Below are 22,857 nucleotides of genomic sequence, written 5' to 3' on the forward strand. Positions count from 1 at the left end.
GGACTTGGTCTTGACTAATGATTAGTTGTTCAGGTGAGAAGGAATGGGAGAAGGAAAGACAAAGTGTGATAGGACGAGCCATAGCACATGCAGGGTTGCAGAGTGGGCAAAGCAGAGAGTGGTAGATGGAAGGAGAAGTGGTCCATGTAAGCTTGAAGGTAGAAAATGGGAGGAATAAGGTTACAGTGGTAAATTTGGTCCATAACACGAAGGAGAGGGGTGCTTCAACAGCAGAAAGGAGGCTTACGTTTTTTGGGGTTTTTTTTAGGCATTTGCACAGGTTTTTGAAGAAGGAAATGGCAACCCACTCCAGTGTTGTTGCCTGGAGAATCCCAGGGACGGGGGAGCCTGGTGGGCTGCTGTCTACGGGGTCGCACAGAGTCGGACACAACTCAAGCGACTTAGCAGCAGCAGCAGCACAGCTTTTGGCACACAGTGGACTGTGAGCAATATTGAGTGCATCTTGACTGACGCATCCCCCAGGAGCACAGAAAACCTAGGTTCTGGAGAGCTCTGTTCCAGCTCTTAGAGCACAGGCTGCTTCATGAGCCCCCACATTCTAATCTTCTCTGTACTTGTCCTCTGTACTTGTCTGTTGGTAGAAAAGTTAATCATTCAACTGTTTTCTTCCCTGGAGAGTTGGGGCAAGGGCAGAGGGTGAATGGAGGAGTGTCAGGTTGCAGTGAGGATTAAAATACTGTGTGCACTCCCCTATGTTAATCACAGCACTGTATATAGTAGCCAAGACATGAAAACAACCTAAATGTCCATCGACAGATGAGTGGATAAAGAAGATGCGGTGCATGTATACAATGGAATACTATGCAGCCATAAAAGGATGAAACCATGGTATTTGCAGCAACATGGATGGACATAGAAATTGTCATACTAAGTAAAATAAGTTGGAAAGAGAAGGAAAAATACCATATGATATCACTTGTATGTGGAACCTAAAATATGACACAAATCAACTCTCCTACAAAAGAGAAACAGACTCATAGATGTAGAGAACAAACTTGTGATTGCTAAGCAGGGTGGATTATGGAGGAGGGAAAAATTGGAAGTTTGAGATTAGTGGATTCAAACTATTATATATAGGATGGATAAACAATAAGGCCCTACCATATATCAAGGGAATTATATTCAATATCCTGTAATAAACCATAGTAGAAAAGAATACGAAAAAGAATATATGTGTGTGTGTATAACTGAATCACTTTGCTATACAGCAGAAATTAACACATTGTAAATTCAACTATACTTAAATAAAATTTAAAATTAGATAAATAATGTATGCACTAAACACAGTATCTGACACATAGGAACTGCTCAATAAAAATCAACTGTCTTTTAACTCATTACTGTTTTTATAAAACCTAACTTGGGAAAGTATTCAGTTAGGCTGCTTCGAATCAGTCTTTGCCTTAAAAACATCAACCATATTCAGAAAGAAATTGGTATTCTGCATCTTCCTAGTTAAGAGTCATTGCACTAGAGAGTGCATGCACTCTTGATCCTATAGTTCAAGGAAGAATACCTGAAATCCTGTATTTTCCCAGACTGTTCCCTTTAAGAATAACTTATCATATTTGTAAGAAAAGCGCCTTCTTTTTTGAAAAAGAAAAATAAGACTTCAAACTCTCTATGAGTTGAGGGGAATGTTCTAGAAGTGAACTGTTTGGTTGGGAGAGAACACATTCTGGGGTTCAAGTACTGCTGTCTCCACACCTCTTGGCCTGAGCTAGGGGGATTCTCTTGGCTTTCAATCAGGTTCTTCTTTGTTCCACGTGGTAGCCCTTGCACCCCAGAGAGAAAGAGATGAGAACTCAGGGGGAAGAGTTAGAGACCCAACTCTAGCCTTTCACACCCACTGACAACTTCTCTGGTTAAGTTTGAAGATGCTGTGCTTTTGCTTAGTAAGGAAAACTATTCATTTATCACCATTGTACTTATTTCTACCATATTTTGTGGTTCATCCCATCAGAATTAATAATCTAGCTTTGGGTCAACTGGAAAAGGCATTTAAGATCAAGTGTGTACATTTGGTGAGAGGTAGGGAGGGTCCCCCATCATGGTCTCATTTCAGCAGATGGCCCTTAAATATCTCTGGGGCAGGATTCATTTTCATCTATTGCCTTTCACGGGGTTCTACCTGGAAGTGATGAGAAAATCCTTTTGTTTAATCACTGTTATATATTTTAAATTTTTTTACTTTATTTTGGAGCACAGTGGACTAACAATGTTATGTTAGTTTCAAATGTACAGCGGAGTGATTCGGTTATACATATTCAAATATCTGTTCTTTTTCAAATTCTTTCCCCATTTAGATTATTACAGGAGCAGAGTTCCCTGTGCTATACAGTAGGTTCTTGTTAGCTATGTTTTACATATATCAGTATGTACATATCAAACCCAAACTTCCAATCTATCCCTATTGAAAGTTAGGAAAATCAGAACATTGGGACTCCCTCAGGCATTTTTTCACTTGTTCATTCATTCAGCAAATATTTTACTGCCAGATGTTGAGCCTTATTCTGGACTCTGGGTGAAAAAAGACAGTGATAGGGACTGAAGGGGGCTGCTGAGGTAGGATGCAGGAAAGGCCTCCCTGGGGAGGTGATGTCTAAGGGAGAACTAAAGGATGAGAAAGAACTGGGTCAGATCATTCCAGGGCCCAGAGTGAGAAAGAGTTTGGCTTGTTTGTGGAAGTAAAAGGAAGCCTCCAAGGCTGGGGTCAGAACAGAGGCTGCCAGTAAGCAACTGGGTGACTTAGGCCATACCACTTGATCTCTTTGAGTCTCAGTAGATCAATCCATCAAATGAGAGCAACTATACCCATCACTGATACATCCTTCAAGAGTTTTTTTGCAGAGCAATTAGAAAAGAAATCATTTTTCAAGTGAAGCGTAGTTTAAAAAGTATAGTTTGTTTTTATTGTTGATTTAGCAAAGAATTATTGCTAATAAAACTTAGCACAAGTTTGAATACCTGTTTTCCATTCAAGGAGATTTATTCCCAGAAATGACAGAAACCCACTCTTATTATATAGTTTCACTTTTAACTTGGTCCAAGAGTGGGCAGGGAGCCTTGCTCTGTAGTCTTACTCTCTGTTATGAACTATAACTGGCCTCATATCCTGGTTCTGCTACTTACTGCCCAAGGTCTCTTTTACCAATGTTTCTAGCCTCAGTATATTCATCTGTGAAATGGGGCTATCAATGGGACCTATCAGGGAATGTCATGTTGGGATTCATTGGAATGATCCCTGTAAATGCCCGCTGAGTGAAATGGGGGCCTGGGACCTGCTGAGTGAAATGGGGGCTTGAGGTGAAAACACGAATGACTCCCATGTCAGTGAGGCCTGGCCAGATTCAGGTGTCCTCCCATTAAATGTAAGGAGAGAAAGCTTGTTTATACTGGGTTGGCTGTGTCCTCTTCCATAGATACTTTTTCCAATTTGTTGACTTTCCAGGCCACAGACTCTTCAGAAGCTGGGAGGAAGGCATTGAGTCAGGTGTTTTGTTTCCAGCATGGTTAATTGGTTGTAAAATGCTACTAAAAACTTACTGCTTCTGATTGAATTAAGTGCCTTAGGAAATCCAGCTGTGAACAGGTGGGCGTGGATGATGTTCCCTCTGTCTGTACTCACGTCCATTGACAGCCTCATGCTGATAAAAGTGCTTCTGGTTGCAGATGCTTTTCCTGACTTTTCCCTTCACCCAACTTGTCAGCTGCCAAAAGTCTGGAAGAAAATCAAGCTTGAGTACATCTGAATTTCAAGTGACAAGGATTCTCAAAAATGACAAAATAAAACATCCCATTGCCTCAAATGCAGAAGCTGCTTTTTAAAATTCTGAGTGGACATCCTGGAGCCTAGAGCCAGACATCCTGGAATATGAAGTCAAGTGGGCCTTAGGAAGCATCCCTATGAACAAAGCTAGTAAAGGTGATGGAATTCCAGTTGAGCTATTTCAAATCCTAAAAGATGATGCTATGAAAGTGCTGCACTCAATATGCCAGCAAATTTGGAAAATTCAGCAGTGGCCACAGGACTGGAAAAGGTCAGTTTTCATTCCAATCCCAAAGAAAGGCAATGCCAAAGAATACTCAAACTACGGCACAGTTGCACTCATCTCACATGCTAGTCAAGTAATGCTCAGAATTCTCAAACCAGGCCTCAGCAATACGTGAACCGTGAACTTCTAGATGTTCAAGCTGGCTTTAGAAAAGACAGAGGAACCAGATATCAAATTGCCAACATTAGCTGGATCATTGAAAAAACAAGGGAGTTCTAGAAAAACAACTATTTCTGCTTTATTGACTATGCCAAAGCCTTTGACTGTGTGGATCACAATAAACGGTGGAAAATTCTGAAAGAGATGGGAATACCAGACCACCTGACTTGCCTCATGAGAGATCTGTATGTAGGAAAAGAACCAGCAGTCAGAACTGGACATGGAACAACAGACTGGTTCCAAATTGGGAAAGGAGTACATCAAGGCTGTATATTGTCACCCCACTTATTGAACTTCTATGCAGAGTACATCATGAGAAATGCTGGACTGGAAGAAGCACAAGCTGGAATCAAGATTGCCGGGAGAAATATCAATAACCTCAGATATGCAGATGACACCACCCTTATGGCAGAAAGTGAAGAAGAACTAAAGAGGCTCTTGATGAAAGTGAAAGAGGAGAGTGAAAAAGTTGGCTTAAAACTCAACATTCAGAAAACTAAGATCATGGCATCTGGTCCTGTCACTTCATGGCAAATAGATGGAGAAACAGTGGAAATAGTGGCTGACTTTATTTTTTTGGGCCCCAAAATCACTGCAGATGGTAACTGCAGCCATGAAATTAAAAGACGCTTACTCCTTGGAAGGCAAGTTATGGCCAACCTAGACAGCATATTAAAAAGCAGAGACATTACTTTGCCAACAAAGGTCCATCTCACCAAGGCTATGTTTTTTCTGGTAGTCATGTATGGATGTGAGAGGTGGACTATAAAGAAAGGTGAGCGCTGAAGAATTGATGCTTTTGAACTGTGGTGTTGGAGAAGACTCTTGAGAGTCCCTGGTACTGCAAGGAGATCCAACCAGTCCATTCTAAAGGAGATGAGTCCTGAGTGTTCACTGGAAGGACTGATGTTGAAGCTGAAACTCCAATACTTTGGCCACCTGATGCGAAGTGCTGACTCATTTGAAAAGACCCTGATGCTGGGCAAGATTGAAGGCAGGAGGAGAAGGGGAAAACAGAGGATAAGATGGTTGGATGGTATCACTGACTCAATGGACATGAGTTTGGGTAAACTCTGGGAGTTGGTGATGGACAGGGCGGCCTGGCATGCATGGGGTTGCAAAGAGTCGGACATGACTGAGTGACTGAACTGAACTTGTCAGCTGCCAAAAGTCTGGAAGAAAAATCAAGCTTAAGTACATCTGGATTTCAAATGACAAGGATTCTCAAAAATGACAAAACAAAACTTGCCATTATCTCAAATGCAGAAGCTGCTTTTTAAAATTATGAGTAGAGTCCATTGGCGATGGACAGGGAGGCCTCGCGTGCTGCAGTCTATGGGGTTGCAAAGAGTTGGACACAACTGAGAGACTGAACTGAACTAAGAGTCCTATTTAGTGGAGCCAAAGGGCTCCTTTTTAAAAATTATTATTTTTTTAAATTAAAAATGGGCCCAAAGAAGCCCTTCCCTAGCCTCGCAGATGGATGACTTGCTGCTAGTTTGGTTATTATAGTTTAGAGAAAGAGATATGAACTGGGACTCTACTCCCAGACCTGTTAAAGTTGGCCCTTACATTGTCTGAAAGATGGGCAAGCTTCACACTAAATATGTATTTCCAGCTTCTGTTAAAATGGGAAACTCTGGCAACACTCTTCCCAGGTTCCCCCTTGAAGTTAGTTAGCTGGAGAAGTGTCAGGCTGCCCCATGTGGACCAGGACATCCTCTCTTCACTTCCTATAGTTCCTGGTTCTGTCTCAGGTGTTACATGCAGCCTGGTTCACTCATTGTTGTTACCTGCATGGAGAGACCTATTATTGTTGTTGTTCAGTCGCTAAGTCATGTCCAATTCTTTGCCACCCCTTGGACTGCAACACACTCAGCTTCTCTGTATGTCACCAGCTCCTGGAGTTTGCTCAAACTCATGTCCATTGAGTTGTTGATGCCATCCAACCATCTCATCCTCTGTCATCCCCTTCTTCTCTTGCCCTCAGTCTTTCACAGCATCAGGGTCTTTTCCAAGGAGTCATCGCTTCACTTCAGGTGGCCAAAGTATTGGAACTTTAGCTTCAGCATCAGTCCTTCCAGTGAATATTCAGGGTTGATTTCCTTTAGGATAGACTGGTTTGATCTCCTTGCTGTCCAATGGACTTTTTATCTGTCAGTCTATCTATCTATCTGGACAGTGAGTTGAGAGGAGGTCATAGGACATTGAAATTGTACAGCCTGATTGTTACCAGGGCCCAATAGAGCAGAATATTCTCTTTTACTTATGCTTTTTGAGGATCCTCCCTTTTGCTACCTTCTCAGCTTCACCCTTCTGCTGACATCTCCATCTTTACCTGCCTGCCTCCTTTCCTGAAGATAGCTTCTCTACCTTCTCTCCTCCCCAACCTAGTAGAGTTTCCTTGTTCTGTGATCCCTGTTAGGTGGGATACTCATGGATTATGTTCTATTATGGACTCATCTTGGAGAATAAAGTTTTCCAGCACACACAGCCTCACATTTTCCAGGTTCAACTCTAAGTAGAATGGAGTCCAATTCTGTTTTGAGTGACTCTAACAGAAGTCCTGCCACAGGCTTGGATTAGGCTTGATTGGCTAGACTTGGGTCACATGCTTGTCTCTGTAGCAGTCATAGAGTTTGAGGGGTGGGTGCTGTGACTAGTCAGGTCAGGGTCACAGGCAGTAATCTGGCCCAAGTGTGGAATGACTTCATACTGCTGAGATACAAGGACTCCTGGGTGAAAACAAGGAAGTTCTTCAAAAGAAGTATGGAGGGTGGTTATCAAAATGGGTGGCAAAGGATTCTGGGCAGTCAACTCACTGATTCTTTCCACAATCTTGTGAAAACTATGGACACGTTCTACAGGAAAAAAAGTGTGGGTAAAACTTTGGATACAACATTAAGGTATTCAAGAACCTGACGCAGACCATCCATTGACTCCAGGTTAAGAATATCTGGACTTAGATAATTTCTAAATTCTTGTTCCATTTTATTAGATGATTGACCAATTTTTGTGATAAAAGCTTCCTTGGAGTTTTGTTTGGAGTGTTTTTGTTTTAAACTGAAGCTGTTTAAGAGTAACATGTTGAGAAGGGAGGGCAAGGCAGTGTGACCTGTGAGCTGCAAAGCGCCCTCAGAAAGTCTCAATTATGTCATTGTTTGTCTCCAATATTGCTTTAGTTTCATTTTCCATCAGCAGCCTTATGATATCATGAGAAATAGTGCTTAATAACATGTCAGACTCTATTTTGCATTATGATTTTAAAATGATAAATTTCTTCTTATATTTTTATGAACTAGAACACATAGACTTATTAGATAGCCTATAATATAAACTGGAATAATTTGGAGCTCATGAGATTATTGTCAGTGCTCTGTGGGCCTGACCCCTCACTGGTCATTTTTATTTGGAGACTGATCCTGAGCTTTAAATCCAAATTAAGGAGTCACTTGCTTTTGTCTGAACTTCACTTGTGGCGTGTTGTCATGCAGTGATTTTTTTCAATGAAAGCCATTGCTCAAATTAAAGTCGTTATCCCCAGTGGTATGTGAGCCTGGAGGATGGGAGGCAACAGAGAGTGATGCTGAGGCTGGGATGGGGAAGGATGTATCCTGAAAAGTGAACAGACAAAAGGAGTGAGGTTTTTTTTAAGGGGTGTTGATTTAAGTAGGTTTCAAAATAATTTTCATTCTGACAAGACTTCTTGCTTTTCTCTTGGGAAAGGACTTCTTCAGCTGATGCCTTCATCTTTCCTTTTTGGTAGAAAAATGAGCTCGTTTCTTTCCCTTGAAGCAAAAACTCATCAAGTATTAGCTTTCTATGGTAACTAGGCACTTCTTTCTTTCTCTGTGGCTTATGTTGGTCAGGAGGTGGGATGGGTGAGTGAATTTGAGTTTTCTTTTTACTCCGAGGTGATTTGACATAAGTTTTTGTGCTAAGTTTCAATGATGTATGATGTGACATCCATTCCTTCCATGCAGTTCACTCTTTTTGGTATGTAAATCTATCATTGCATGTATCACATGCTATTGACATGACTTTTGACTTTAAAAATTAAATTAAGTGTCAAGTCTCAAGATTCAGTGTATACCTGAATTATTGGAGTACTTTACCCCCTAATCTTCTCCCACAAGGGCAGGTTTCCCAGGCAGTTCTGACACAGGTGGCCTGAGAACTGCTTTTTTTTTTTTTTTTTTGAGAACTGCATTTTGATGAGCTTCCGTAAGGGGGGTGAAGTTGTCTCTGTGCTTGTGTTTGGCACGTAGTAGGTGCTTAGTAAACACTTCCTGAATGAAGGAGGTACTGACTGAATTAATGGATGACGTAGAAATAGCCTGAAGCAAGGAATAGCAAATAGCCAAAAACTTTAATCACTGAGTTTCAACAATGTCATCAGAAGGGTCTGTAAGATTTTGCAGAAAGGAGATCCATTTCATACTATTAATTACATGACCTTTTATGCCTTTGGGTTATGCTTAAGTGCTTCAAGAACACTGGCAAGTTTAGCTTAAAGATAATATTTTAAACGTTGATGTTGAGGAATTTTAAAGTAGGAGATTGAGGACACCAATGGTGTGGAATCTGCCCAGTTGATATTCTTTTATGAATTATGCATATGGGAAACTAAGATCGACATCTTACAGAGTGTGAGATGAATAGCTCTTAAGTGTTCTCATTTGAATTAACTGGCAAATCTTAGAGAATAAAGACTTTCGCAAAGACATTCATCATTTTTAGTTCCTAACTTATCCGTTGCAGAATGGAGGAAGCCTTCCCTAGGTTCCATGCTGAATGATATTCACTTCAATTTTAAAAAAAGTTTTCGCTTGTCTTATCTTAAAGTAGTGCCTATTCAGAAAAAATTAAGAAAGTAGAGAAAAGAATGGAAAGGAGAAAGAAATAATCTTTGTGCTATAATACAAAGTTAACTGCCATTAATGTTAACGGTCAATCATGTAAGATGTTTACTTACTGTTTCACAAATACAGCTGTCCCTGGTGCTGAGGGAGATAGAGAGGCCCTCTGAAGGTGTCTGTAGTGCTATGGAGGGGGCAGATGGTTACTCAAGTAACTGGAGTACAAGATGTGAAGACCAAATGTGACCAGAGCTGTACCAGAATGGAGGAGGAAGTGATTAATTCTAGCTGAGCTTCTTGGGCAGGTTTCATGGGCTCAGTGCATTTAAGCTCTACTTGGAAGATAAGTAGGATTATAGGAAGTAAATTAATGACACTGAATGTTTATACTTCATAAACTTTTGAAAAAAATAGTTGCATGTTCAAAAAAACCCATGTGTTTCCGTTACTGTAGATTTGAACTTCATATTTCTCTGATATTTATCACCTCCACAGGGGAAATTAATATCGAAACTCTTTGAGTCCTTAGAGGAAAAGTGAAATCGTAACATCAGATTCTAAATGAATCTGCTTCAAAATTTTATACACATGGGTATTAAACAGAGGGGTATTAAAAGCCTTTCATTTTTAACCTGTGGCTTTCTGTTGGCAAGAAAGACATTGAAAGATAGTGACTTGTGGAACTGGTAACCACGGATAGTATAACTAAATCCTTAAGGTGATATTCATTGACTCCTCCCAAGAGACCCAGGTTACACTGGTTTTGCTTTGGCCATCATTCTCTGAACTTGGTTTGGCTCTATTACAAGACTTACTGGTCTTTCATTATGGTTAAAATCTATTAATGTATTTGAAATAGGAAGGTTTTTCATAAGCAAAATTGAAACACATTAACAGTTACGATTGGGATTATTCCAGTGACAATACCAGAAATCTGTATGCTGACTTCAGCTCTAATCTTGAATGAATTTGATAATGCTGATAAGAGTATAGCTGCTGCTGCTGCTGCTGCTGCTAAGTCGCTTCAGTCATGTCCGACTCTGTGCGACCCCATAGATTGCAGCCCACCAGGTTTCCCCGTCTCTGGCTAGATATGGTCAATGATCTGTATGCCCATATCTATCATATATATATAACGTACAAAGGAATGTAGTTTCATGGATGTGGGTTTTGGAGCCAAACTGCCTACATTCAAATTCCAGCTCTACCACTTACTAGACAGGTAATCTTAGGCAAATTACATAACCCCTCTGTACAGTTATCCATAAAATGAGACTAGAGATAGTACTTCATGGGGTTGTTATGAAAAGTGAGTGAGTTAATACATGTGAAGCACTCAGAACAGTTGTCTTGCATGTGGTGTACTTGTGTGTCTACTGTAGTATCTGCTTAGTTTAACTGTTGGGGTTCCTCCTTTCTCATATGTCTGGCTTTGTGGGATGGGTCATGGTTATTGAAGCCAAGTGACACTTGCGTCTTTTCCAGCCTGGGGAAGGATTTGCCTCGGTGACTCAGAATCCCAAGACCCAACGCCTGGATCAGATCCTACCCTGGGTCTGTAGGAACTCTGTGCTGCATGATTCCTTGCAGATCGTGACCCTTGTAAGGGAAACAGTTTCAGACAAATTTATTCTGTCTGTGCCCAGCTCTGAGAAGGAAAAACACTTGGAATTTATTTTGTTTCTTAATTTTCATTGATGTATAATGAATTTACAACATGTGTTTCTGTTGTACAGCAAAGTGAATCAGTTATACATACATATATATATATATCCACTCTTTTTTCAATTTTTTTCCCATATAGGTCATTCCAGAGTACTAAATAAGGTTCCCTGTGCTAGACAGTAGGCTCTCATTAGTTATCTATTTTATATATAGTGTATGTGTGTATATATATATACACATACACTATTTTATATATTTGTCAACCCCAGTTTCCCAATTTATCCTACCCCCTTTCCCCCTTGGTGACCGTAGTTTGTTTGCTATGCCTAATCTGTGCCTCTGTTTCTGTTTTGTAAGTAAGCTCATTTGTACCCCTTTTTATATTCCACATATAAGTGATATCGTCTGGTATTTGTCTTTCTCTGATTTCACTCAGTGTAACAATCTCTAGGTTCATCTATGTCACTGCAAATGGCATTATTTCACTCTTTGTAATAGCTGAGTAATATTCCATTGCGTATATGTACATCATCTTCTCTATCCATTTCCTCCATCAATGGACAACACTTGGGTTTATTATCTGCTCATTCCTGCTGCAAAGAAAACTACTAGGGTGACTCAAAATGTCTGCCCATGGCCAGGGTTTATACCTTAATACACTTAAGCAAGAAACACTTGACAGTTGAGTAAGCTTTGTAGAAGAGTGTCCCTAAAGATGGACGCCTTCTCTGCAACACCTAATTCAGTTCTTTGGGGGTTTAATTAAATTCTCGCTTAATTTCCATTGTAACCTTGCAGCAGTTGGTGTAAGCTACAGCCCCCTTGCCCTGGCATCCCTTCCGTGTGTCATTTCTAAAGAATTGCAGTTTATTCTTTCCCTACTGGCCGCTGGTTCTTTGGCCTTCCCTCTCCCCTTTTGCTATCCTGGTGCTTTTCCCCACCTTTCAGATTTGACTTCTAGCATCAGGAAACCTATTTGTTGTGGGTGCTTTTATTGAAAACTATTTTTAAATTCTCTAGTCTGCTGCCATGCTATCCCAACCCCCACCCCTTTTTTTGGGAGGGGATTGGGGAGTAAATCCTTGCCACTGATTATGTCCTTCCATCACAGCCTAGCTCTGAACTCTGAGGTCATGAATGCTTTTCAAGTTGATCATGTTCATCCCTTAGGCTGAGAACACTTTCCAGAAATGCCTAAGATCTAAAGGACCTTGGCCAGGGGAGAAGGTAAACTCCTAGAAGTCAGTGGCCAAGAATAAGGGCAGCCACATGCTCTTCCCCTGGGATCCCCAAGATAGAGCCACAGCTTGGTGTCATTCCACCTCCCACCTCAGGCAGGGAGGAGAGAATGTGCTTCAATCTACATAGAATCCCCTCCGTGATCCTATTTCTCCCCTTCTGGAATTTCCAGTCTCTCAGACAGAACTGCAGGGGTTTGAGTCAAGGCGGGTCCTCTCTCAGCGGTGCATTATCAGAGAAGGAGAGGAGGTCAGCTGGACAGTCAGAAACCTTTGCCCTCACACAGGCTCAGCCTCCCCAGCCCGCCCTGGTGGCATCCCTGGGGTTTTGGCAGACTTGGCGGGTATCATATTTTCACATGGATGAACTGTACTCTACAACTTCTTCTGTGTACTAGAACCCAAAAGTGTTGACATTGAAAATAAAGTTTTCTCTTTCTAGCTGTTTCGGTCCCCTGTTTTCAAGGGTGATCTGTTTTTCATGGCAGGGGCTATGGACTTGTGTTTACCTCTTCACGGAGGGCTCCCATGGAGTAGCAGTGGTATTTCTGAGACAGTCCCTGGCATCTCGGGCGTCTGGGTGGGAATAGGTGCTTTCTGGTTAAATATTTTTAATTTGAGAGAACCCTTGTACTCCAGGAAAGTCTTCTTGGTTACATCTGGGCAGTAGATTTAGTCTCAGAGGCAGATGGTTCTGTGCTTCGGTGGCAGAGCCCAGAGGATGGCGCTGTTTGTGGCAAGGATTCCTCCTAAGATGACCTTTGAATCATGAGGCCTTTGCCTCTCTACCCTCCAGCGAGTGTGTGCAGGAGCAGCTTGAGTTTCACACAGAAGGGACCCCACAGCTGTTTCCACACAGCTGTTTCCCTCACTGGGCGGAGTGAGTCTCCGTGTCTGGAGTATCTTTGAGAAGGATCGTCTGCCACGTAACCATCTGCAGGGAGAAGTCAGAGGAACTTTCAGGGAGCCTGAAGACTGCAAATGGGGCTTTTATGTCTTGGTTTAGGTGTGCCCTGATGCTTTTGTTTTCCAGCCTGGACATTACGAGAACAGCTGAAAACATCCAAACGTGATTTTTCAGAATTTGGGTTGGGGTGGTGAAAACTCAACCTGCTCAGCCCAGATCTATGGCGATGCTTTGCATAATAATTAATGAGGTACAGGCTGTTGCCTACTGGATGGTTTTACTCCGTGTGCCCTTCAGGGTGACTAGCTGGAACCCTCTGCGATTTAAGCTGCTGCCTTTCCTCCCCTTCGTGTCTTGGCCTTTGGAAAGAGCCACTTTAGTCATTATTACCTGTCTTTTGTTTTTTTCTTTCTTTTGTTTTTTCCTTTTTGTAGGTCATTCAGTGAAACCTATAGTTCTTGTCAGTTACATAGATCTTTGCTTCCTTTCTTAACCTTAACATTCAAAGAGAGAATACTTTCTGTACCTGAAAAATTTCAGTATCTCTGAACATTAGAGCAGTTGATGATAGAAAGAATTATTTATTCTTCTATGCCAGGTACTGTTTTAACACTCTACATATATTACTCATTGAATTCTCAGTAACCCTCTGAAGTAGGATTTTCTTGCTCCCATTTTACAGATGAGGCACAGAGAGGGCACAGAGAGGTGAAATAACTTTTCTAAAGTAGCACAATTAATTAAAGAGTAAAGGTAGGATTATGATGAAAGTCATAATGTGGCTGGAAGGGACGGTACTGTTACTCTCATGTTTTACTGAGGCTCAGGGAATTGGAGAAATTTACCGAGGCTTATCTTATCTTTAACCCAAGCACCTGTCTAGAGTACTCCACTGCTGTCTTCGTCATAGAATGGTCCTATTTCTACCCTTGGGAGGTCTGGGATTCTGTTTAGCTGTATAAATACTTACCAAAAAACTATTGGTTCTGAGTCCTGTGCCATGTACTGGCTATACAGAGATGATTTTTTGTTATTTTATATCCTTATATGGATTGGGCCTATCCTGTTGACTAATAACTTTCTTTCTGGGGGTGCCTAGTGGTACCTTCGGAGAAGGCAATGACACCCCACTCCAGTACTCTTGCCTGGAAAATCCCATGGACGGAGGAGCCAGGTAGGCTGCAGTCCATGGGGTCGCCAAGAGTCGGATATGACTGAGCGACTTCACTTTCACTTTTCACTTTCATGCACTAGAGAAGGAAATGGCAAACCACTCCAGTGTTCTTGTCTGGAGAAACCCAGGGATGGGGGAGCCTGGTGGGCTGCCATCTATGGGGTCGCACCAGAGTCGGACACAACTGAAGTGACTTAGTTGTAGTATTAGTGGTACCTTTGGTATCTAGCACTGTGCTCGTCACATGGAAACTACTCCTTATGCTGAATATCTCTTGGTTGGTAAAATGTGATACAGGGAAATCATTGAATAAGCAGTTATGTTCTACAAATATGTGTGTTCAGTTCAGTAACGTTCAGTGAGGGTAATGTCGTACATTAGCCTCGTTGGTGAACTGAAACACAACTTCCATTAGAGTGTTACTGGGTTTTATGACTGTCACTTTCCTAATGGAGGTGTGTGTATGTGTGTATTCAGTTGCTTGCTGCTACTGCTGCTGAGTCACTTCAGTCGTGTCCGACTCTGTGCGACCCCATAGACGGCAGCCCACCAGGCTCCCCCGTCCCTGGGATTCTCCAGGCAAGAATACTGGAGTGGGGTGCCATTTCCTTCTCCAATGCATGAAAGTGAAAAGTGAAAGGGAAGTCGCTCAGTTGTGCCCGACTCTTAGCGACCCTATGGACTGCAGCCTACCAGGCTCCTCTGTCCATGGGATTTTCCAGGCTAGAGTACTGGAGTGGGGTGCCATTGCCTTCTCAGTTGCTTACTCATGTCCAACTCTTTCCGACCCCATGGACTGTAGCCTGCCAGGCTCCTCTGTCCATGGGATTCTCTAGGCAAGAATACTGGAGCAAGTTGCCATTTCCTCCTCCAGGGAATCTTCCCAACCCAGGGGTCAAACCCGTGTCTTCTGCAAGTCTCCTGCATTGCAGGCAGATTCTTTACCACTAAGCCACCAGAGAAGCCCTTCATAATGGAAATAGTAGACTGCAAAATGCAGTAGCTCCAGTGTTGAGCTCTTATTGGGTTGGCTTTTGAAAAACTAACACTACATTGGAAAAATCATGCAGTTAGAAGTCGAGACATGTGGATTAATAGTTTTTGCTCTCAGAACGACTGTAACTCTGTGAGTATTATCATGTTCCTGCCCTCTCAATTTTCCCACGTACATGGTGAAGAAGGTAGGCCCAGTGTTGGTTTAGGTCACTTATAAAGTCCTGTAATCCACAGAGATAACTCATACATTAGTGAGTCCTTTGGGCCAATATATAGGGTATTAGTTTAGATTTGTCTTTCAATAAATATCTTAATTTTGTTGAATCTTAGTTGTTTTATTTATTTATTTATTTTTTGCCTTTCACAAGGGTTGAGCATTCCCGAGCTGCCTAACTGTAGGACTTCTGTGAGGATTCAGTGAGATTCGGAGGCTAGAAGTGTTTTGAATAATGTAACACTGTATGACCACAAAATATTATTTGTATTGAAAGTTAATGGAAAGGTGTCAGGTTTCTTGCCACTCCTTCCCCCATCCAAAAAAATAAAAAAGCCTGGAGTTGGGTCCTTCTTGGGCTGTTTCCTGTAGTTTATGGACTTCTGGAACGCTAAGGGGTCAATGGGGGCTTTGTCTTGCCTTGGGTCAGTTTCCCACGGTTGGGATAAGGCTGTGCACTCTTTTTCCCTGACAACAACTTTATCAAACACACCCGCCACACAAAATGTGGTAATTTGGTAGACAAAAGTGTGGTTTTGAGTTACGCTAACCTCCCCTTTGTTCAAAGCCCCCCTCCTCCTTGGAATCTGATATCTTCTCGGCAGACCAGCAGATGTGCACGTGTCCCCAGGTTTACAGATGCCTTCAAAACAGCCTGATAAACCACCCCCCCAAAAAAAATTTGTGTGCCACATCTAACTCCATCTTTCGGTGGGGATATTTTTAACTCCTGCTTCTAACTCCTTGCAGTTCCTTTAAGGAAGTGGGATCTGAAAGGGTCAGACATTTGGCATCTACTTGGGGGAAAACTTTGAAAGAATTCCTGATGCTCCCCCTGGGGTAGGGCTGGCTTTCTCCAACAGAACTGGCCCTTCCGAGTGTCTTTGCCACATAAGGGCTTGTGTGAGGCCTCAGGCACCAGTTGACGCTGTCTCTTCCCCACAACAGATGGTCAAGCCTTCAGTTTCAGAGAGGGATCCGCTGTCGAGAGGGCGGGCAGAAGATGCTGCCAGCGTGCCAAGTGACAGGGCAGCTTGGGGTAACGGGGATCTGGTTTGTGCCCAGCATAGCTTTTGTGCTAACGATGGGCTGGTGACAGGCGCCTCGCCCGGCTCATCGCCGAGGCAGAAGATCCCCTGCTCCCTTGATTCTGTTTCTCTGGCAGAGCTAACGTCCTGTTTGCCTGCCTTTCAAAATCCATTTTGGCACCAGATGGACCCCCTCATGGTGGCTAGCAGTTGTCTGACTTGAAGATGTCAGAGGGTGTGCTGACAGCTCCTTCCAACACAACCTGAATCTGGCTGTTGTGTCTGGCTCAAATGGCTTTAAACATACACAGGCGGCGAATATTATCTATCAGTCCTGGAGAACCAGGTGTGGGAGTGGGGTGCCCACTGGATGGAGAATGGCAGCGACGTCTCCCTCCACAGTGTTCAGGTTGCTACCGTGGAAACAATGGTACAATGGTACTAATAATTACTCTTATGATTACTCTTATTTGTGCAGTTGCCATTGTGGTACATTGTACCATTGTTGTCCATGGTACAATTAGTATTAATATCAACAATGCACTACTTCTGTGATTATTAAAACTACTGTAGCACAATGGTTAAAAGCACAGGCTCTGTGCAAATTTGAGTTGATCCACATTTAATAACTTTTGGGCAACTTATTTACATTCGCTGTACCTCAGTTTCCTCATCAGTAAAATGGGATTAAAGGTAGAGGTTATTTAGGAGGCTTGAATGGGAAAATATATTTGAAGTTCTCAGCTTTCTGAATACAAAGTAAGCACCTAATACATGAAAGATATTATTATTATGACAGCCACCATCACTATGTGTACTATGTTCCAGACACTATGTATCATTGCAGTTAATTTTCTTAGTCACCTTCTATGATAGGGACTGATATTATACCCAGATTCTAGGTAAGAAGTGTGGTGCAGGAAAGTTCAGCTCTTTATCAAAAGTCACACAGCTGTATCTGTCAGAATTTGATAGGAATCTCATTCTGAATATTTTTAAGGGTCATGGCTTTTCTATCATCCCAAGCCGACTCTTACTGTCAATTTAGTGATAATCAGCCCTGTCCTGGGGTTTGTGTGGCTTTTAAATATCCTCTTCCAACCAGCTGTGCTTGAAAGAAGCAGGCAGTTTTCACACTTTAGATGTCTTTGGATGTAAGCTTGAGCCCGGTCAAGATGGCAGACTCACTATCCCTGACCTCTACCACATCAGACAGTTTCCAGCAGTAATGTGTGGTCGCTAGGGCTCCCGGCACTTGCTGTCTGCGAGTTCAGAGGTGGGGACAGTGCAGAGACACTTAGGATTGGGACCACGCCCTCAAACCCCTCTCCTGTCCCCAGATTCCCCTATTGCACGTGGCCAGGTCTGCACTGGCCAACGGGCCAGTGTTGCTCTTTGAGCTGGATTTTATTTTACGCAGCTGGGCTCAGCAGTGTGCCATGAGTCATTTATCTTGTTCAGAAAGATTGATAAACTTTGTGAACAGAACCTGGAAGTAGGGATGAAGGATTGTTCAGAAGCCAGGTCTTATTGATGGACAGTTGAACGTTGCATGATGTTGAAAGAGCTGTTTCAGGAAGATGTTTACATTTTAAAATGTGATTTTAGGGGTTGACAAAGTCATTGTCTCTCTTCAAAGACTTATTCCCATGCCATACTTCCCTCTTGGCAGAGTCTGAGAGACTGGGGAGGAAAGAGATTCTGTTGGGACATCGCTTAGTCTGGTTTTCAGAAATTGCCTAAATTTGGTGCTTCTCTGTGCTGTGCTCTCATTATAGAGGTGCTATTTGGTTGATAGACTTTATACTCAGAGCTAAATCCAGACATTTCAGCTTGATAGTTCCTCACAAATTATGTGTATTCAAGTAGGAATTTTACTGCAGTGTGGACTTGAAATGGGGAAAAAGGTGACGACAGGAAAATTCCTATGAGAATTTAACTGAGCAACATTTTAATGCATTGTAATATTTTGGGAAAGTGGGCCTGAAGTCCACATCCCTAAAAGTAAAAAGGAATGAAGAACTTCCAGCAGCTTTTAAAATGCTGCTTTCCCCAAACATATTAGTAGGTGGATCGAGAGGTTTAATTTTAGGTAACTAACAAGAATGCCCTGATCGGACACTTTTGATCATGCTGCCTTTCCACGATGAACTTCAACAACTCCCACCTAAGAAATATAGAAATAACTCTCCTGATTCACAGAAAGGTAGAAATAACTCATCTAATTTATCACCCAGTGCAGGACACTTTTAAAAGTTAAAGTTCGTACTATTCATTTTGTTGTTGTTGCTCAGTAGCTCAGACTCTTTTGTGATCCCATGGACTGCAACACTCCAGACTTCCCTGTCCTTCACTATCTCCCAGAGTTTGCTCAAACTCATGTGCAGTGAGTCAGTGATGCCATCCAGCCATCTCATTCTCTGTCATCCCCTCTTCTCCTTCTGCCTTCAATCTTCTCCAGCATCAGGGTCTTTTCCAGTGAGTTGGCTCTTCGCATCAGGTGGCCAAAGTATTTGAGCTTCAGTTTCAGCATCAGTCCTTCCAATGAATATTCAGGGTTGATTTCCTTTAAGATTGACTGGTTTGAACTATTCACACTTACAGTAGTACAGCTGGTGTAAACTAGTATGCTGCTGCTGCTAAGTCACTTCAGTCGTGTCCGACTCTGTGCGACCTCACAGACGACAGCCCATCAGGCTCCTCTGTCCCTGGGATTCTCCAGGCCAGAACACTGGAGTGGGTTGCCATTTCCTTCTCCAATGCATGAAAGTGAAAAGTGAAAGTGAAGTCGCTCAGTCGTGCCCGACTCTTAGTGACCCTACGGACTGCAGCCTACCAGGCTCCTCCATCCATGGGATTTTCCAGGCAAGAGTACTGGAGTGGGGTGCCATTGCCTTCTCTGGTAAACTAGTATAGTTCCTGGCAAATTGAGACCTTTGGTCACCCTAGCCAGTAAAACCATGGATCTCATTATGGAATCAATTCAGAGATCAAGGTGGCTGTGAAGCAGGACATTCCTTCTTCTATCATAAATAGCTTTTGTTTATAGCTGGCATGTAAGGAAAACATATGGGATATGTTCAAGAAATGAGTGGACTTTAGTCAGTATGGGAATCTTCTCATAAGCACTCCTATCAGAATATTTTACTTGGGCTTCCATGGTGGCTCAAAGGGTAAAGATGCAGGCAGACCCAGATTTGATCCCTGGATCAGGAAGGTCCCCTGGAGAAGGAAATGGCAACCCAGCCCAGTATTCTTGCCTGGAGAATCCCCATGGACAGAGGAGCCTGGCGGGCTACAGTCCACGGGGTCACAAAGAGTCAGACATGACTGAGCAACTTCACTTTCCCTTTCATGTTCGAGAAATCAATGGACTTTAGTCAGTATGTGAATCTTCTCATAAGCACTCCTAATCAGAATGTTTTACTTGGAGATGCTCGGATAAAAAGTGTTTACCTTGTCCTTATATTCATCTAGCATGTATTTTGCTGGTTCATCATCTGTGAATTTACGGGGCTTAAATTACATGTTGTTGTTGGGGACCATGAGTAATTCTCAGGCAATTATCTCCAATTGGAACCTGCCTTAAATTATAGGGAAGACTTAGCCTCTCTATGAGTGAAAATACTTCCGTGGGGGCTTAATTCTTCTGTGAGATCTGTTGGCGCCACAGAGAGCATTCTCTTCATATAGAACGTCTAACTTGGGTGTGAAATGAAGACTAAAGCTTTAAACCAAGTACTGGCTGGCTCTAACGTCATTCTGAATGTTTCAGAAAATGCCCAGAGAATAGAATGCACAACCCGGAAGTGACTTACTACTTTTTTTTTTTCCCCTTCTGTGGAGGACTGAAATGCTAACCATGGTAATTTGTTTCTTCACAGGTTCTTCTTGAAATTTTTCCTCAAATGTAACCAAAATTGCCTAAAGAATGCGGGAAACCCACGTGACATGCGGAGATTCCAGGTGGGTCTGTCTTGTCCTTCTTATACCTGAATAATAACATGAGTATCAGGAGAGGGTAAAAGAAGTCTTAGGTGGAGAAGATCCAGAGTATCATTGTATCATTGTTTTCCCAGAGGTGACAAGCAGGTGAGTTTGGGTCCCTAGGTGTCTTTTCTCTACAAGTTGTTGTTTTAATTAGAGAAGGATTAGGACTGAGCCACCTGCGTTCAGTGGTTGAGACAGTGGTACCCTTTGAGCCTCGTCTGGCTTCCCGAATGGACTCATAGGCTTAAACCAGGGCTCCCCAACCTCCAGGATCTAATGCTGGATGATCTGAGGTGGAGCTGATATAATAGTAATAGAAATAAAGTGCACAGTAAATGCTATGTGTTTGAATCATCCTGAAACTACCCCCTCCTCATCCTGTCCATGGAAAAATTTGTCTTCCATGAAACTCGTACCTGGTGCCAAAAATGTTGGGGACCACTAGCTTAAACCACTGCAGGTTAAGTGAAGCACATACAAATGATGAAGTCTTCGCCTAAAGTTCTACAGGTAGAAAACTGGTCGATAGGAGCTTTGTGCTGTTTTGGAATTACGTCACTTTCCTCCTTCCTTTCTCTTGTTTTCCTTTTCCAATCTTGGAGATTATTAGTAATTATCTTATTAAAAGTGGATCTCTGAAGAAGCAGGGTGTAGGGCAGTATGGGTGACATTCAGTCTGTTTGAGAAATGTCCTTGTTCAGCCCATATAAATGTCTTCAAGCATCAGTCAGATCTGCCTCCATTTAAAGCTTTAGTGGTATGTTAACCTCATATAATTATACATTTACTAGAGGAAAAATATGTGAAAATACATTTGTTAACTTCCAAAACACAGAATGGTGGTTAGGCTTTAGGAAAGGTTGCTAAATTCTAGGTACGTGCTTCTCAAACTCTAAAGTGCCGAGAATCCTCTGGGGATCTTGTTAAACTGCTAATTGAGGTCTGCGGTGGGCCTGAAATTCTACCTTTCTAACAAGCTCCCAAGTGATGGGCAAAGCCATGGACCACACTTGGAGTAGCAAGGTTCTAGACCCTTATGTTGCTCTCCATCTAATTTTATGACTAACTCATTTGGACAGTGTTAGTTTCTTCACCAGAGTAATGATGTGTCCATCTATGGATGCCCATGTGGTCTGTCAGTGAAAATATCTTGGGAGTTTAAAGTATGTTCTTAGGTGGAGTTAGTCTGCTTTAAGTGTAGATTGAAATATAGGATCTCTGAGAGGATCTGGACAAATTTTCTCTGCACATTCTCTGATGGGAGAAAGGGAAAGGATGATTCTGGGCATTAATTTTTGGATGTCAAGATCTCTTAGTCTCCAAGATAATTATTTTTTTTAATAGGTGGGACTTAGTAGTCTCATGAAAGAACAAATTCAGTAAAAAGAAGACCCCTGCCCCTGAGATTCTGAACAGTTCTGGAAATCATTTGGGCTTGCCACCTTTTGTCCTGACAGATGAATGGGGAGAACCCCTAGATGCCTAGTTTCCTGGAAAATGTCTTTCCTGGGGAGCTTCTGACCAAGTGGGCAGACTTGGGTGCTCTCATCCATACCCAGGACATTTTTGTGTTGAGTTGGAGCATCTTTGCTGGTGCAACATGTGATGCTGTTAAATATGTGTTGCTAAGTGTCTTAAAATGTGAGAATGAGTTTCATATAAACTGCGTTACTTACCTTGGCCTTGAAATGGGCCGTGTATCTCCTTTGACCAAGCTTGGGTTAGGAACAAGCCATGTCCAGACATGAAGCAATTCATAACATATAATAAATGTGTCTAGACATGTATGATGCCTTACGAATACTAGGACCGACCTGGCTGTGCTTCACAGAGTGGCAGAGTTAGAGATGGTCTTCAGTAATGTTGGGAATCTAAAGAGAGTGTGTGTAAGATTTCAGGGGCCTTATTTTCCCTTGCAGGACCTGCTAGTGAAATGTCTGAAAGCTTTGAATTATAGGAATGTAGCTTTTGGATGAGATGAGAACCAACTCAGTCTGTTATTTTTGAGAATGTCTAGAAAGCTTTATTTTTTCAGACAAAGTAGTTATTTTTTGTTGAGTAGAAGGGCTGCTGAGACAAGGAGGCATGAGTTAGATTTCCGCAAAACCTCAATTTCCTCTACTGTAAAATGGAGTAAAAATGATGATTCTTATTTCACAAAGGACAGTACTTTGAAAGCATAACAAATTTGCAAAAGATAAAATATGTGGCAGAACCAATACAATATTGTAATTAGCCTCCAATTAAAATAAATAAACTTTAAAAAAAAATAAATGTACGATTTTGAAGAAAATATTTGCTGTAAACTAAAGCTGGGCCAATAATTGAGCATAGGGTTTCTCAGCCTGGGCAGAAATGACACTTTAGACTGAATAAGCCTTTGTTGGGAGGGAGGTGGATTTGTTCTGTGTGTCAAAGGATATTTAGCCAGAATCACTGGCCTTTACCCACCAGATACCAGTAGAGAAACCATCCTCCACCCCTTGCAGTCATGAGAGACACTAAAATGTCTCCAGACATAGACAAACGTCCCCTGTGGGGAAGGGGATGC

General features: G+C 42.2%; 1 protein-coding gene across 7 annotated transcripts in view; it reads left to right on the forward strand.

The window, feature by feature from the left end:
- EBF1 (EBF transcription factor 1) overlaps window positions 1-22,857 on the forward strand; it is a 410,646-nt gene that overhangs the window by 238,502 nt on the left and 149,287 nt on the right. For all 7 annotated transcript variants that reach the window (XM_027545801.1, XM_027545802.1, XM_027545803.1 and 4 more), the window contains exon 7: window positions 20,201-20,282. In XM_027545801.1, the coding sequence (XP_027401602.1) occupies window positions 20,201-20,282 (82 nt within the window). The remainder of the gene's footprint in view (window positions 1-20,200; window positions 20,283-22,857) is intronic.

The sequence above is a fragment of the Bos indicus x Bos taurus genome, chromosome 7, assembly GCF_003369695.1.
Source record: "Bos indicus x Bos taurus breed Angus x Brahman F1 hybrid chromosome 7, Bos_hybrid_MaternalHap_v2.0, whole genome shotgun sequence".
In the NCBI taxonomy this organism is placed as follows: Eukaryota; Metazoa; Chordata; class Mammalia; order Artiodactyla; family Bovidae; genus Bos; species Bos indicus x Bos taurus.